Source organism: Triturus cristatus, chromosome 7, assembly GCF_964204655.1.
Source record: "Triturus cristatus chromosome 7, aTriCri1.1, whole genome shotgun sequence".
Taxonomy (NCBI): Eukaryota; Metazoa; Chordata; class Amphibia; order Caudata; family Salamandridae; genus Triturus; species Triturus cristatus.
Genome location: NC_140590.1, coordinates 1,359,013,503 through 1,359,027,846, shown reverse-complemented (window position 1 = coordinate 1,359,027,846; position 14,344 = coordinate 1,359,013,503). Strand labels below are relative to the sequence as shown.

Sequence of the window (14,344 nt, the reverse complement as noted above, 5' to 3'; positions counted from 1 at the left end):
GATAGGTCCAATTATAATAAGTTAATGTATGCAGAAAAAAAGGCATTAACAAATACTGTTTCATGCATAAGCTCATCAAAGTCATACCTACTGGCTGTGTGCTTGTTCGCTTTCCTTCTTTGGGTGCATTCCAGTGCTGAGATAAGTGCAATGTGGGGATAATGCTTTGGATGTATAATATACTATTGCTTATTTGAAACTTTGAAACTGTGTATCCAATCACAATGCACACCACAGACGTCTACTGACTGGGGGTATTTCTTGACTGAACAGTAAGGTCTCCGATAGCTAAAAGAACCATGAAAAACACACATTCTATATGTAATATATAATATCATCTAAAGCCATATGGACCTATCACCCTCCTTTTCCATTTAAATGATAAACCACTGCACTGGCGGTATATTGAATGCTAGAAATGTCCTTAAAATATAATCAAAATACCTGAAATCTCTCTATAAATAGCAATATGACAAATACTACTATGATTTATCAAGTGGGCCCTCTGCACACTAGCACCACTGAAAGAGGATCACAGAAATTACAGTTATTAAGACAGCACATTCTACTTCTGAATGAAATGGCTGGAGTGTCATCTTAGGAAACAACAAGCACCATCGAAGTTAATAGGTCTGGCACTGGTTGCCAATCTATTGGTATTGTCATAGGAAGGACAGACCTTTCTTTGCACACAACACTTTATTCCCTGGGGATCTCAACATCACAAAAGAGTTATATCATAAATGTGCTACTACCCAGCATGAAAACAAAGAGCTCAGTAAACCTACATTGAGGGCTTTTGTAATGCTAAAGTCGGTGCCCACAATAGATTTTTAATCAGGTGCTTTAGATTCAATCAAATTCACCACCTTTTAGCTTCCCCAGCTGGCTATTTTTCCTCAACCCTAAGAGGCCCTTGTGGTTGCGATCTCAGACCTCCACAGGATATGTTGCATTTTGTTTTATTTTGTAAATTATTCTCAGTGCCAAGAAAACTATTTCTTTGGTCTTAGAGTCTGAAGTGCAGGCAGGCCAAAGTGGCACTCTTGCACTTTCATTTGCTATTAAACCCCCATACCCTCCTTGCTGTGATTAGTTTTTTGCGGGCAGCTTATAGATTCAGGATATGCAGAATTGATTGATCTCTCACTGCTCTCTATGCAGGAGGTTACTATTGGTGTGATGGGGTATATAGCCATAGACCTGAGGTTTTTTTAGTATCTTGTCTTGTTTCAACTTGTGTAGTTTTATCTTTTTGTATTGAATTTTAGACTGTATGACTGTTTTATGGTACCTTTTTATGGATATGTCTGCATCCGAATAAAGAAAGAATTATTATTGTTATTGGTACTGTGAATTCTTGTTTGTTTGTTTGTTTCTTTTTTTTTTTTTTTTAACAAGGGGGCTGTGTGGTCCTCCTTTTTTTTTTCACTTTGTTGGGGCCCTGGGGACCCCATTCCCCAGGGCCTGAACCCTATTTAAAAAAAAAAAAAGAAAACGGGAAGGGGGCCGCGTGGCTCCCCTCCCTAGGCCAATTTTGGCCCCGGGGACCCCATCCCCCGGGGCATGGCCAGACTTTCTTTTTTTTAAAATGTATTGATTTATATGGAGGGGGCTGCTTGGTCTCCCCTCCTCAGGCCAATTAAGGCCCCGGGGACCCCATCCCCCGGGGCCGGCCTTTTCCTTTTTTATTTATTTTATTTAATTTTTTATTGGAGGGGGGCCGCGTGGCCCCCCTCCCGGGTCACTTTTGGCCCTGGGGACCCCATCCCCCGGGGCCTGGCCTCTGTGATTGGGACCGTGGGGGAGCCCCAATGCCCCCAAGGTCCCGCCAGCTCCCAGCCACCTGCGGGAGCCGGCATTGCTTTTGAGCAAGGGAAACTGCTGCCATGCAGCTTCCCTTGCTCAAAAGCAATTCTGCTTTGCTTCTTTGAAGTGAGTGAATGTGTGTTTCTGTAAAGTTTAAATATGTTTTATATATATATATATGCCAAGGTGTATTGAAGAATGAGTCAGTGTATAAGTGTCTGAATGGATAATATACTAGGTGCGTCACTGTCTGTAAAAGTGAATGATTAGACATGTCTTACTGAATGCATGGGTTAGTGACTAAACTGTATAAATGGCTGTATCAGTCTGTCAGTTGGTGTGTAAGAGGTTGCATGGGTTGGTGAGTAGCTAAATGAGTATCTATATGAGTTATTGATTGGTTGGCTGGCTATCTGTATGGCTGTAAGGCCCTAGTACATAATAGGGCAGGGGGATTAAAACTACCTCTAAGTCAGAGGTGCAGAAAGACGCTTCTTTAAGTAGTAGTAACATTTGCAGGGTGGTGGAGAAAGGGTGCTGGGCCTCCGACTAGCGCTCAGGAATTCCGCTGCATAGGACTTAGACAAGGTACCAAGAGAGCTACTTGGCTCCCAAAGTCCCTCCGGAGTAAATTGGACTTCATCCCCCATCCTGTAGTCTGCCAGGAGGTGCGTTGGTAGAGTGCTGGAGAAAGGGGGGCATGTCCTCCTTAAAAGTCTTAGCAATCCCACTGTGTGGGACTTACTGCAGGTAACAAGAGGGGTAGTTGGCCACCAATGTCGACCTTGGGGGCCAACTACCCCTCCTATTACCTCCAATAGATCCCACACAGCAGGATTGCTAAGTTCTCATTGCAGGCCACGCCCCTTTGCCCACCACTCTGCAAATGCGCTCCCTGGCGTGCTCTTGGATGGGGATATGAAGTCCCCTTCGTTGCTGGGGGTCCTTTAGGGACCAACTAGCCTACGTCTTACCTCCAGTAAGCCCCACACAGGGGGATTGCTGCGAGGTGGACAAAGGTAACGCCTTTTCCCCACCACTCTGCAAACGCGCCACCTGGCGCGTTGTTAGTTAGGGAATTAATTCCCCTTTAATACTGAGGGTCCCTGGGGCCAACTAGCCCACGAGGTACCTCCAATATGCGCCACAGAGCTGAATTGCAGAGAGATGGCCCAAGGTCACGCCCCCTTTTTACACCACTCTGCAAACACGCTTCTTGGCACACTGTTGGTGGGAAGATGAAGTCCACTTGTGTCCTGAGGTCCTCAGGACACAAGAGGACCTCTTAGCTTCGTTTTAATAAGACCCTGGGTGGGCCTGGTCCCGAGGGCAATAAGTAAAATATATGTGGGGGCCCGCGGAGGCCCCCACTGCCCCGGGGACTGCCACCTCCCTGGGGCATGATTAATATTATGCAGGGGCACGCAGCCCCCCGCAGCCCTACAGGACTGCCACCTCCCCGGGGCTTGTATAAATTATGTGTGGGGGCTCCTGCCCCCGACGCTGCCCTGGGGACCACCACCTCCCCAGGGCATATGTATAATTATGTGCGGCCCTTGTCCAATAGCAATGCTGGCTCCCGCAGGAGGCAGGGAGCTGGCAAGGACTGCGGGGGCATTGGGGGTCCCTCAAGCAAGATCCACAACATGAGGACCGGCCCAGGAGGATGGGGTCCCCGGGGCCAAAGGTGGCCTAGGAAAGGAGGGCCACAGGGCCCCCCACCAGTGAAAAATAAGAATTCTAAAGAAAAAAACATGTGGCAATGCCCCGGGGGATAGGGTCCCTCGGGCCAATAATGGCCTCAGGAGGGGGCCACACGATCCCCCTCCGTAAAAATATATATGTTTTTAAAATAAAAACTGTGGCCATGCCCCGAGGGATGGGGTCCCCGGGGCTGAAACTGGCCTCGGGAGGGGGCCGCTTGGCCCCCTTCCCGTTTCTTTTCTTTTTTTGAAAAGAAATGTCGCAGAAACCTGGGGGATTGGGGTCCCCAGGGTCCATAAAATATTTCTAACTATAAAAAAACCCTGAAAAAACCCAGCATCTGGATAGAGGCCCCGCCCCCTCCCTGCACCACTCTGCAAATGCGCCACCTCGCAGGTTTTGGGTTGGGGGATTAAGTTCCCTAGATCCTTAAGGGTCCTTAGGGACCAACTAGCCCACCAGGTACCTCCAGTAATCCCTACACAGTGGGATGGCTGAGAGGTGGTCTGATGCCATGCCCCTTTTTACACCACTCTGCAAACGCGCCTCTTGGCACACTGCTGGTGGGAGAATGAGGTCCTCTGGAGTCATGAGGACCTCAGGACTAAAGTTGACTTCATCCCCCGAGCAGCAGTGCACCAGGAGGCGTGCTTGCAGAGCGGTGTAAAAAGGGGACGTGGCCTCGGACCACTCTTAGTAATCCAGCTGTGTGGGACTTACTGGAGGTAATAGGAGGGGTAGTTGGCTGCCAAGGACGTCCTTGGGGGCCAACTACCCCTCCTGTTACCTCCAATAAGTCCCACACAGTGGTATTGCTAAGAGGTCTTCGGAGGCCACGGCCCCCTTTCTCCACCACTCTGCAAACACGCCTCCTGGCACACTATGGGTTGGGGGATGAAGTCCACTTTACTCCTGAGGGACTTTGGGGGCCAAGAAGCCCGGAATTCCTGAGCGCTGGTCGGAGGCCCAGCCCTCTTTCTATACCACTCTGCAAACGCAACTAAAACATTATAGTTATAAATTAGCATTTAAAAAACCTTAGAAATTCACTAAAAAAACCAAAGGTTTCAGGGACGTTATAGTTAGTAATTAGCATTTGAAAAACCTTGGAAATTCACTGAAAAAAACAATAGGTTTCATGGACGTTCTAGTTAGAAATTAGCATTTAAAAAACCGTAGAAATTCGCTTAAAATACCACAGGTATCAGGGACGATATAGTTAGTAGGACATTTCACTCGAACAAAACCAGGGAAATTCGGCCAGTTATAGTTAGTTGAGCTAACTATAACTCACGCCCCTGAATGCACTGCTGATGACGTCACATATTACATCACTTATGACATGGTCAGTGACTTCACTGATGACATTGCAAATTACATCACTGATGACATCATCCACTTAATCTCTGAATTAGTACTCCTGAGGCGGAAGCCGGGAGCGTTACACGTTTTTAAAGATCTGTGTGTTATGTCGATTTTCTTTGTTTTAATATAACTCTCCTACCTTGCAACTTTGCTGCGGAAAAGCATCTTTTACTCCTGGCACAGCGGACGCTAGCGTTGTCAAGCACACAAACAAGCTACCACTCGTGGACGCCATTGCCGGCGTGCACCGAGGCCACGCCCCCTTTTGAGGCCACGCCCCCTCCACCCAGGTAAAAGCACCGAGAACGAGCCCTTCCACAGAATTAGTATTCCTGAGGCGGAAGCCGGGAGCGTTACACGTTTTTAAAGATCTGTGTGTTATGTAGATTTTCTTTGTTTTAAAATAACTCTCCTACCTTGCAACTTTGCTGCGGAAAAGCATCTTTTACTCCTGGCACAGCTGACGCTAGCGTTGTCAAGCACACAAACAAGCTACCACTCGTGGATGCCATTGCCGGCGTGCACCAAGGCCACGCCCCCTTTTGAGGCCACGCCCCTCCCCTAACCCCCTCCTCGTATTAAATGTGTATTTGGAGGAAGCGCAGCGGACGAGCGCAGCGGGCGCGCCGTCAGCGCGCCGTCAGCGCGCCGAAGGCGCGCCTAAGGCAAGCCCGTCTGCGCCCGTCCGCGCCAGGACGGGCCTGGGGCCTGCCACCCTGGTCTCTTCCACTCAACCTACTATATCATACTCCAGAGACTCTCTGATGCAACTATATCGCCCCCCCCAGCCTCTCTGTACGACTATTCTTTATGGTGAAAGTTCTTCTACTCACTGTGCGCACTGTTTTTACAAATTCACCCCGGTGACGAAAATTCAAACACCCCGGACCATCATCAAGATGGCCCTGCTAAATTGTAGATCCCTGCCCAAACATAGTCATGAAATCTTCATGCTTCTAGAAGAAGAGCAATTTGAGATACTATTTCTCACGGAGACGTGGCTCACCCCAGACTCAGATTTTGACCTGGTACTGGCGTTACCGCAGGGATATCTTATACAACACTTGGATCGAGTGAAGGGAAATGGGGGAGGGATAGCTATTATTCATAAGGAACATCTTTCATGCAGGTTTCGGGACAGCCCTTTACTGAACTGTGAAAATGTTCATTTTAGCATTCAATTGTCCTCCTGTAATTCAATCTCAGGAGCTCTTATTTACCGTCCCCCAGGAGCCTTGGGCCAATTTTGTAGCTCCCTTGTGGAATTCTCCACAGCTATGACAAGCACTCTGTCTAACTTACTTGTCTTAGTGGATTTTAATATCCACTTCGATAACGGGGAGGACAACACCGCATCAGAGCTGCTTTTAGACCTTGCCACTCATCATCTTCATCTACAGAATGACCAACCCACGCACAGTCATGGTCATTTACTTGACCCTATTTTCTGTAACATTAACACCTTGAAAATCAATGCCCCGATTCCTCTGCCCTGGTCAGACCACAGGCTTATTCCCTTCAGTTGGGAGATTCCGACCAACGTTCCTCCCACTCCATCTCCCGGTAGACCGGTACGTCCCTGGGCTAAACTAGACCTTAAAAAATGGGAATACATCCTGGACCTCTCCAAGCCCATCTTTGCCATCGACCCCGTAACAGCGGATGTGGAGTTTTCATCTTGGATAGAAAATTCCCTTAATACCATCCTCCCTTACAAACCATATCGGACAACCCGCAAAAAAACTTCCGCCCCATGGTTCACCCAAGAAACCCGCCTCCCGAAGAAGCAATGCAAAAGGGCTGAAAGAACTTGGCGGAAAGACTTCGACCCCAATAGCAAGATGGAATACAGGTTGGCCATCCTCAATTATAAAAAAGCCTTGAAAAATGCCCAAACTTCGTTTTTTCAGGAGAAAATTAATGATGCATCTTGCCCATCGAGGGAGACTTTTCGCATTGTAAAACTTCTCCTGAAAACCCCGGAGTCCACTTGTCCATCTGTCCTTGCAGACAACCATTGTGATAAGTTGGCCACGTATTTCGATCAAAAAATTCAAAACATTCTGCAGCAACTTCCGTCCATCCCCCTGGATCTTTCACCTATTTCCCTAATACAAGCCCAGAACCTCAACTCTAGACTTGAGACGTTCACTCCCATAAGCAAGGAAACCTTGGCCCCCATCTTTCAATCTCTTAAAAGTGGCTCACCTTCTGACCCTGCACCAGTTAAAATCCTAAAGCAAGTAACACCTACCATCTTCGGACCCATGGTACACCTGATTAATGCCTCATTGGCACTCGGAGTGGTCCCCCCCAGCTGGAAAAAGGCGAAGGTTAGAGCATTACTAAAAAAAACCTAATCTAGACCCCTTAACCTAGGCAACTTCAGGCCCATTTCGCTCCTCCCCTGCATCAGTAAAATGACAGAAAAATTCATAAATGTCCAGCTTTCCCACTACCTGGAATCGAATGAATTACTTAAACCATCTCAGACGGGTTTTCGCCCCGGACAGGGCACGGAGACAGCAATGGTGACGGTGGTCGAGGAGGCCAGGAAGATCATTGATTCAGGAGGTTCAGTGGCAGTGATCCTCCTGGATCTGAGCGCGGCCTTCGACACTGTCAACCACCAAATCCTGGTCCAGCGACTCAGTGATCTTGGGATTACAGGTGTCGCCCTGACCTGGATTAAATCCTTTCTTCATGACCGTTCATTCCAGGTGATCGAGGGTGACTATACTTCCAGGGAGACCCCTATGCGTTGCGGAGTACCACAGGGCTCCTCGTTGAGCCCCACGCTCTTCAACGTATATATGTCCCCTTTGGAAAAAATAGTCACCCCCCACGGGATTAAACTCCTAACGTACGCTGATGACACCCAGCTGGTAGTCTCCCTTTCTCAGCAGGAAAACCCTACCACCAACCTTTATTCCTGTCTGAAAGACATAGTCAGCTGGATGGATAGCTCGCACTTGAAGCTCAACAGCGACAAGACAGAGATACTGGTAATGGGGAACCAGGCTCACTTCCGGCCAGAATCTTTATGGCCCCCATGCATGGGCAAGCCTCCTACCACTAAAACCGAGATCAAAAGCCTCGGACTATGGCTTGACCAAAATCTCACCATGCACACTCATGCTAGGAAAACTGCTGGGGTCTGTTATGGGCTTTTGCGATCTGCCCAAAAAATTCTGCCATTACTCCCTTTTCCATCAAGGAAACTCCTTATCCAAGGCCTCATCCTGTCACGCTTGGATTATGGCAATGCACTGTTTTTGGGTGCCCCGCGGAAAGTCACTACCAAATTGCAGGTGGTTCATAAACCGGCAGCACGGATCCTCACCAACACCAAGAGCCGGTGTTCGTCCAAGCCGGCTATCAAAGCACTCCACTGGCTTCCCGTGGTTGAAAGAGTGCAATTTAAGGCGCTCTGTCTCACGCACAAAATCCTCAACGGCAAGGCACCTCCCATTTTTAAAGACCTGGTGACTCCTTACACCACTTCTAGACCTCTCCGATCCTCTAATGCTCATTTAACTCTGCCACCTAAGATCAAGAGAGCACGATCAGGAGGTCGGCGCTTCTCCTATAATGCTTCCAAATTATGGAACTCACTCCCTCCTGACATTCGTGCACAGCCTAATCTGTTGGCCTTCCGAAAATCTCTGAAAACATGGCTGTTCCCGTGAAACCCCCTTACGACTCCACCTGTACTCATTCAGCGCTGGGACGCTCACGGGCAGCCATGCGCTTTAGAAATCCAGTAACATTTAACATTTAACATTTAACATGCACCTCCTCACACCCTAATATAACCTTTAATACACTGACTCTAAAATACAGACTACCATTCTCAAAACCATAGACACACAAATACCAGTTCGTACATACCCACTCACTGATTCATAGGTCTACACACACATCCACTCACCCATACAGTCACTCATACCCACAGTCACTCATCAATACAGCCACTGATATATGCACTCATACACCTATACAAATACTCACACACCACCACTCACCCATAGAGTTACTCACACACCTAGTCAGTCACCCAAAGAATCAATCCCACTGCGATTTACTCATCATACAGTTATACACACACCTCCTCAATTATTCATACAGATACTAAACATACTTACTCTCTTCTACAATCACTGACACAAGCACATACTCATCCATACAGTCACTCTCCCAATCACTCACTCTCACATAGTCACTTATATACTCAAACACTCACATATACTGCCTTTCACATATGTAGTTACTCACACATGTACCACTGAGACATCTATCCACTCACCAACACAGCCGGAAACACACTCACCCACCCACCCACCCTTACAGCCCCTCACAGATACACTCATGAACCCATACACCCAGTGAATCACCCACCCACACAGAGACTCAGGCACCCATACAGGTGCTCATACAACCAATCATTAACCCATATAGTCAGTCATGTAGCTACTCACCACCCATGCAGCTACTTACACACCAACTGAAAGACTGATACAGACATTCACACAGATTAGTCACTAACCCATGCATTCACTATTACACCTTTAATCACTCACTTATACAGTCAGTTACACACCAACTAAATCATCCATTCAGACACTCATACACCCACTCATTCTTCAATAAACCTTTGAGTATATATATATATATATATATATATATATATATATATATATTCACTGAAAAAACCATAGGTTTCACACATGTTATAGTTAGCTGGACATTTTACTGATAAAAAACCAATGAAATTCCCCCGTTATAGTTACTGTAGGCAACTATAACTCACGCGACTGCAATCCTCTGCTGATGCTAATACTGTATTTAGACACTTATTTGCCCATGTCTTCTTCCATTAAATTTTAGCTATACATATATTACAAATATTTTTTTTTCATAAAGACACATATGTCATCAGCAGAGGATTACGGTCGCGTGAGTTATAGTTGCCTACAGTAACTATAACGGGGGAATTTCATTGGTTTTTTATCAGTAAAATGTCCAGCTAACTATAACATGTGTGAAACCTATGGTTTTTTCAGTGAATTAGCAAGGTTTTTTAAATGCTAATTCCTAACTATAACGTGTGTGAAACCTATGGTTTTTTCAGTGAATTTGTACGGTTTTTTAAATGCTAATTTATTTATGTATTATTTTTTATATATTTATTTTACAATAAACTACGTATTAAAAATTATTATTATTTTTTTTTTTGGTTTTCACCCTGCGAATTATTATTTTTTTTTTGCAAAAAAAAAAAATTTTTTTTTGTGTTTTTCAGGGTGCGCGCACTGTGCGCGCACCCCCGCGATTTTTAAAAAAAAAAAAAATTTTTTTTGCCTTCGGGGTCCTTCAGGGACCCCCTGACAAAGGCTAGGGGGTCAGGAACTCTCTACCCTGCCCCCTTTTCACGTTCGCCACCTTCCTTTTTCACTCTCGCACTGAAAACAAACAAAATGGCGGCCGACACTTCCTGATTTCGACCGATTCGAACGTTGACTAACATGTAACCACCAATCAGAATTACGCTCGCGCACGTTAGGGTGCTCGCACGGTGCTCGCACGGTGCGCGCACCCTGCGCGCATATATATATATATATGCTTTTAAATGCTATTTTCTCCGGAAATACTGAACAGATTTACACCAGACCTACAAAAGGCACTTCCTTGACCTAGGGACTACCTCTCTGCCAAATTTTGAGTAATTCTGTTCAGCCGTTCGGGCTGTAGCTCGTTCTAAAGGTCCTATGGAAAAATGCATGGGAAAAACGCGTTTTGGGACCCCCCTTTTATCTCAGCCCCCGCTTGACGGATCCCCCCGAGACTTTCAGGGTAGGAGCGGAGCGTAGCGCCCCACCTATTTTGAGAAATTCGCGAGGATTCGTCGACCGGCGCCAAAGTTATTCAAAATAGAATGTTGAGGTTTTCCTATGGAAACGTGGTCCTAACTATAACTACCTACTGGCGACCGCCAGTAGGTAATATATATATATATATATATATATATATATATATATATATATATATATAACATTCTTAAACTTTTCAGAAACACACAGTCACTGGATGATGTCATCAGTGATGTCAGTTGAGATGTCATCAGTGATGTCACTGACCATGTCATGAGTGATGTAATATGTGACGTCAGCGGTGCATTGCGAGGCCATGAGTTATAGTTAGCTCAACTAACTATAATGGTCGAAATTCTCTGGTTTTGTACGAGTGAAATGTCCAACTAACTATAACGTTCCTGAAACCGGTGTTTTTTTCAGTGAATATATATATATATCTATATCCCGTACTCACATTTTGGACTGGAATGGATCATAGATCAACATATCCAGAACGGAAGCAATGTGATCACAAACACTGATGTTGAATCTAGTACACTAGCTCCTGTCATTGACCTTCCTGAAGATCACTTAGAAAGAAGTCCCATTTAATCTAGACTGTACGCCTCAGCTACCTGCAACTGCCACCTTGGGATGACATTTGTTCTGAAGCTGGACGACCATATAAAGTAGATACAGCATGTTAAGTATGTTCTGCAATAATTGCCACACATCATTTGAGATATTTCTCAAACTTTATTTTTACTTAATGAGCGTTAGCCATTATTAAGAAGGGCAGAGCATGTAGCCACTAGCAATTCATTAACTTAAACATATACAGTGAATAATACACTGAATTCCTAATTCATCTACACTAAAACAGGGCATCGTTAATGAAGTAAATACAGCCTGGTGGCAAAAAAGAGACAGTTGAAAGACCCGAGGGTACAACACACACAACGTTCCTATGCATACATTTATGACATGGTTTATGACCTGTATGAGGGTACTAAAGCCAACAGTGAATGTACTAATGCCATGGTTTATAAATGTAAAATGGATGCCATCAGCTGGCGCATGCATTGTTGCTATGATTTTAAAGATAGAACATAGAGATTCCCACCAGTGCGTGCATTGCCGTTAATAATTTACTAAAACAAACTGTGGCAACTAGGGAACCCAATGCAGCTCTATCTGGAGTATGCACCGGAACAATATAACCCTATTGCTCACCTCTAACGGCCTGCTCCTCAGTGGCCGTATATTAGAAATACTTTACACTGAGCAATACCCAAACGTAAATGTAAACAGACAGTCCAAGATACGAATAGTAGATCCTTTTCAGATATATTTAATCTTTTTATTCAGGTTCTTCATCCAAAAAGCTACAGCACAGGCAACGCGTTTCACCTCAACAAAGACTTCCAAGGGCAATTGCATCCATCCACTTGTATCTTCCAAAGTTTCACAATGTACAATCAAGAAACCAATGGTCCATTCTTAAGGAAGAATTCTAAGCCGACTTCATTCAGTGCATTTCTCGCAAATAAAATCTTAAACCTCGTAAGGTAAGGCGACGTATTAATTCAAAGTTGGGCGATTAGCCATCCCAACTAAAACTCTGCTGTACTGTGCTATGGAAATAGCCAAGGAGAAGGCAGGAAGGATATCATGTTTACCAGTTGAGCTCTCCTTCACAGACTTAGATGATGATGCCTGCCAGGGTAGCTTTCAGATCCACGCAGGCATCATTTCATTCTTGTTCTGTATGTGCTACTTCTCTGTGTCTTTTAACTATGTTTCATCCTCACTTTATCACTTCATGTTCCCGTTTTGATTACTTTTCACTTCTGTCTCCTAGACTGTGGAATAAACTTCACCATTGTGTAAAATCTAGTCAGTTCTTGCCCTCCAGAGGACAGTCTGAGTCCGGATCAGGAAAGGTTAGCAGTCTGTTGCGAACTACGTTGACTCGCCTACACTGAAACCAGGGAAGACACGTAGTGACAGTACCAGCGTAGGCGAGTCATGAGTGGGCTTATCGGTCCTGGCCTGCCGTGCCCACTTTTGAATGAGCAACAACGTAGCTGGGAACAGACTGCTAACCTTCCCTGATCCATAACCAGACCCGGATTGTCCTCTGTAGGGTAAGAACTGACCAGATTGTACACAAGGGTGAAGTTTATTTCAAAGTCTATGAGCCAGAAATGCAAAGCAATGAAAATGGGAAGACACACAGTGAGGATGAAGCACAGTACAAATCTGTTTAATGTAATTATATGAAATAGGCCTTTTCTGCATTCATAAAGTAGATAATGTACACAAAAGAGCGTGTGCATTGGATAACACAAAATGCCTCAGAATAGCACTATTATGACGATTTTAAAGTGAGTCTGATCCCTTCCATAATTGCGTGTTCTGCTCTACACACAACATGGACTTGTTTCTTTGTATTACTAGTACTTTAAATGGAAATATAGAAGTGCAGGTACTGACTATTTAGAGTACCTGGTTACTCCTGAGAAGTGCAGGTACTCTCACATTAAATGCATTGCAGCAGTGCTGAAAAGTGCAGGTCCTGTCCCTTTCGAATTAAAGAGGTGCAGGTAATGAGTACTGGACAGCACCTGCCCATTTAAGCACTGCATAGTAATGTCAATGTGTTGTGGCCACATCTCATCCAGCTCGTCACATCATCAGAATGCTATTCCCAGAGCTTAATTTATAAAAGAATGACTGCTGGTGCCCAAAGCTCTGCTCAATTGCCCATGGCTGATGCAATCAAATGCTGGCACACCATATACCAGGGTTGCGTAGTGTCGGATACCCCTCATGCCTCTTTACCTCACTACCTGACACTCCTGCCCCTTTCTCGCACTCTTGCTGGCTCCTGCTTTCTCACATTGTAACAATGGTTTGGTTTCTCTTCCACCATCTTTCTGCTATGTTTGTTTTTCCTTCTCCTGCTCTAGGTAAATGTCTGATGCAGAAAAATAAGTGCCGGTCCACAAAAAGTAAGCACTGGCTGTTCCCATTAACTGTGTTGATCCTCTCTTGTTCATTGTACTTCTCAAGGTGGCAGGTGCCAAAATCAGAGTACACTACAAAATACTCACACTATAACTCAAAGCATTACATGGAATTTCGCTTAAGCACCTTGCTGACATTACAACTCACAAATCTTAAGTCTGCCACTATTCCCATCCATCCTCAGTGGCGTAGCAAGGTCAGGTGGTACCCGGTGCGGAACATTTCTTGTTACCCCCGGCTTGACAAAATGGCAAAAATATGTGTTTAAAAAACACATATTTTTGCCATTTTGTCACCCCCCCTCAGTGATAACACCTGGGGCGGCCCGCACCCACCGCACTCCACTTCCTACGCCACTGTCCAGCCTTCCAAGAAAGGCTTAGTTACGTAGAAGCAATACATGGATTTACCAAACTGTAGGTTGCTTTGGCTCAGCGGGCTGTGTGGAACCACTGGGGACGGCTCCGATAAGGCTCGCTTGTGTTTTGTGGCGAGAGGCGGCGGCGGGATCTTCTTTGCGGATGAAGATGGACTGGATGGAGGTGGGGGTGGTGGTGGCACACAGGGCACTGGAGAAAAAGAAT

The 14,344-nt window shown here is 45.5% G+C and overlaps 1 protein-coding gene across 1 annotated transcript in view; it reads right to left on the bottom strand.

The window, feature by feature from the left end:
• LOC146812057 (arf-GAP with SH3 domain, ANK repeat and PH domain-containing protein 1-like) overlaps window positions 1-14,344 on the bottom strand; it is a 1,117,518-nt gene that overhangs the window by 170,972 nt on the left and 932,202 nt on the right. Inside the window, exon 24 of the mRNA XM_085619062.1 lies at window positions 14,171-14,329. Coding sequence (XP_085475188.1) covers window positions 14,171-14,329 — 159 coding nt within the window. The remainder of the gene's footprint in view (window positions 1-14,170; window positions 14,330-14,344) is intronic.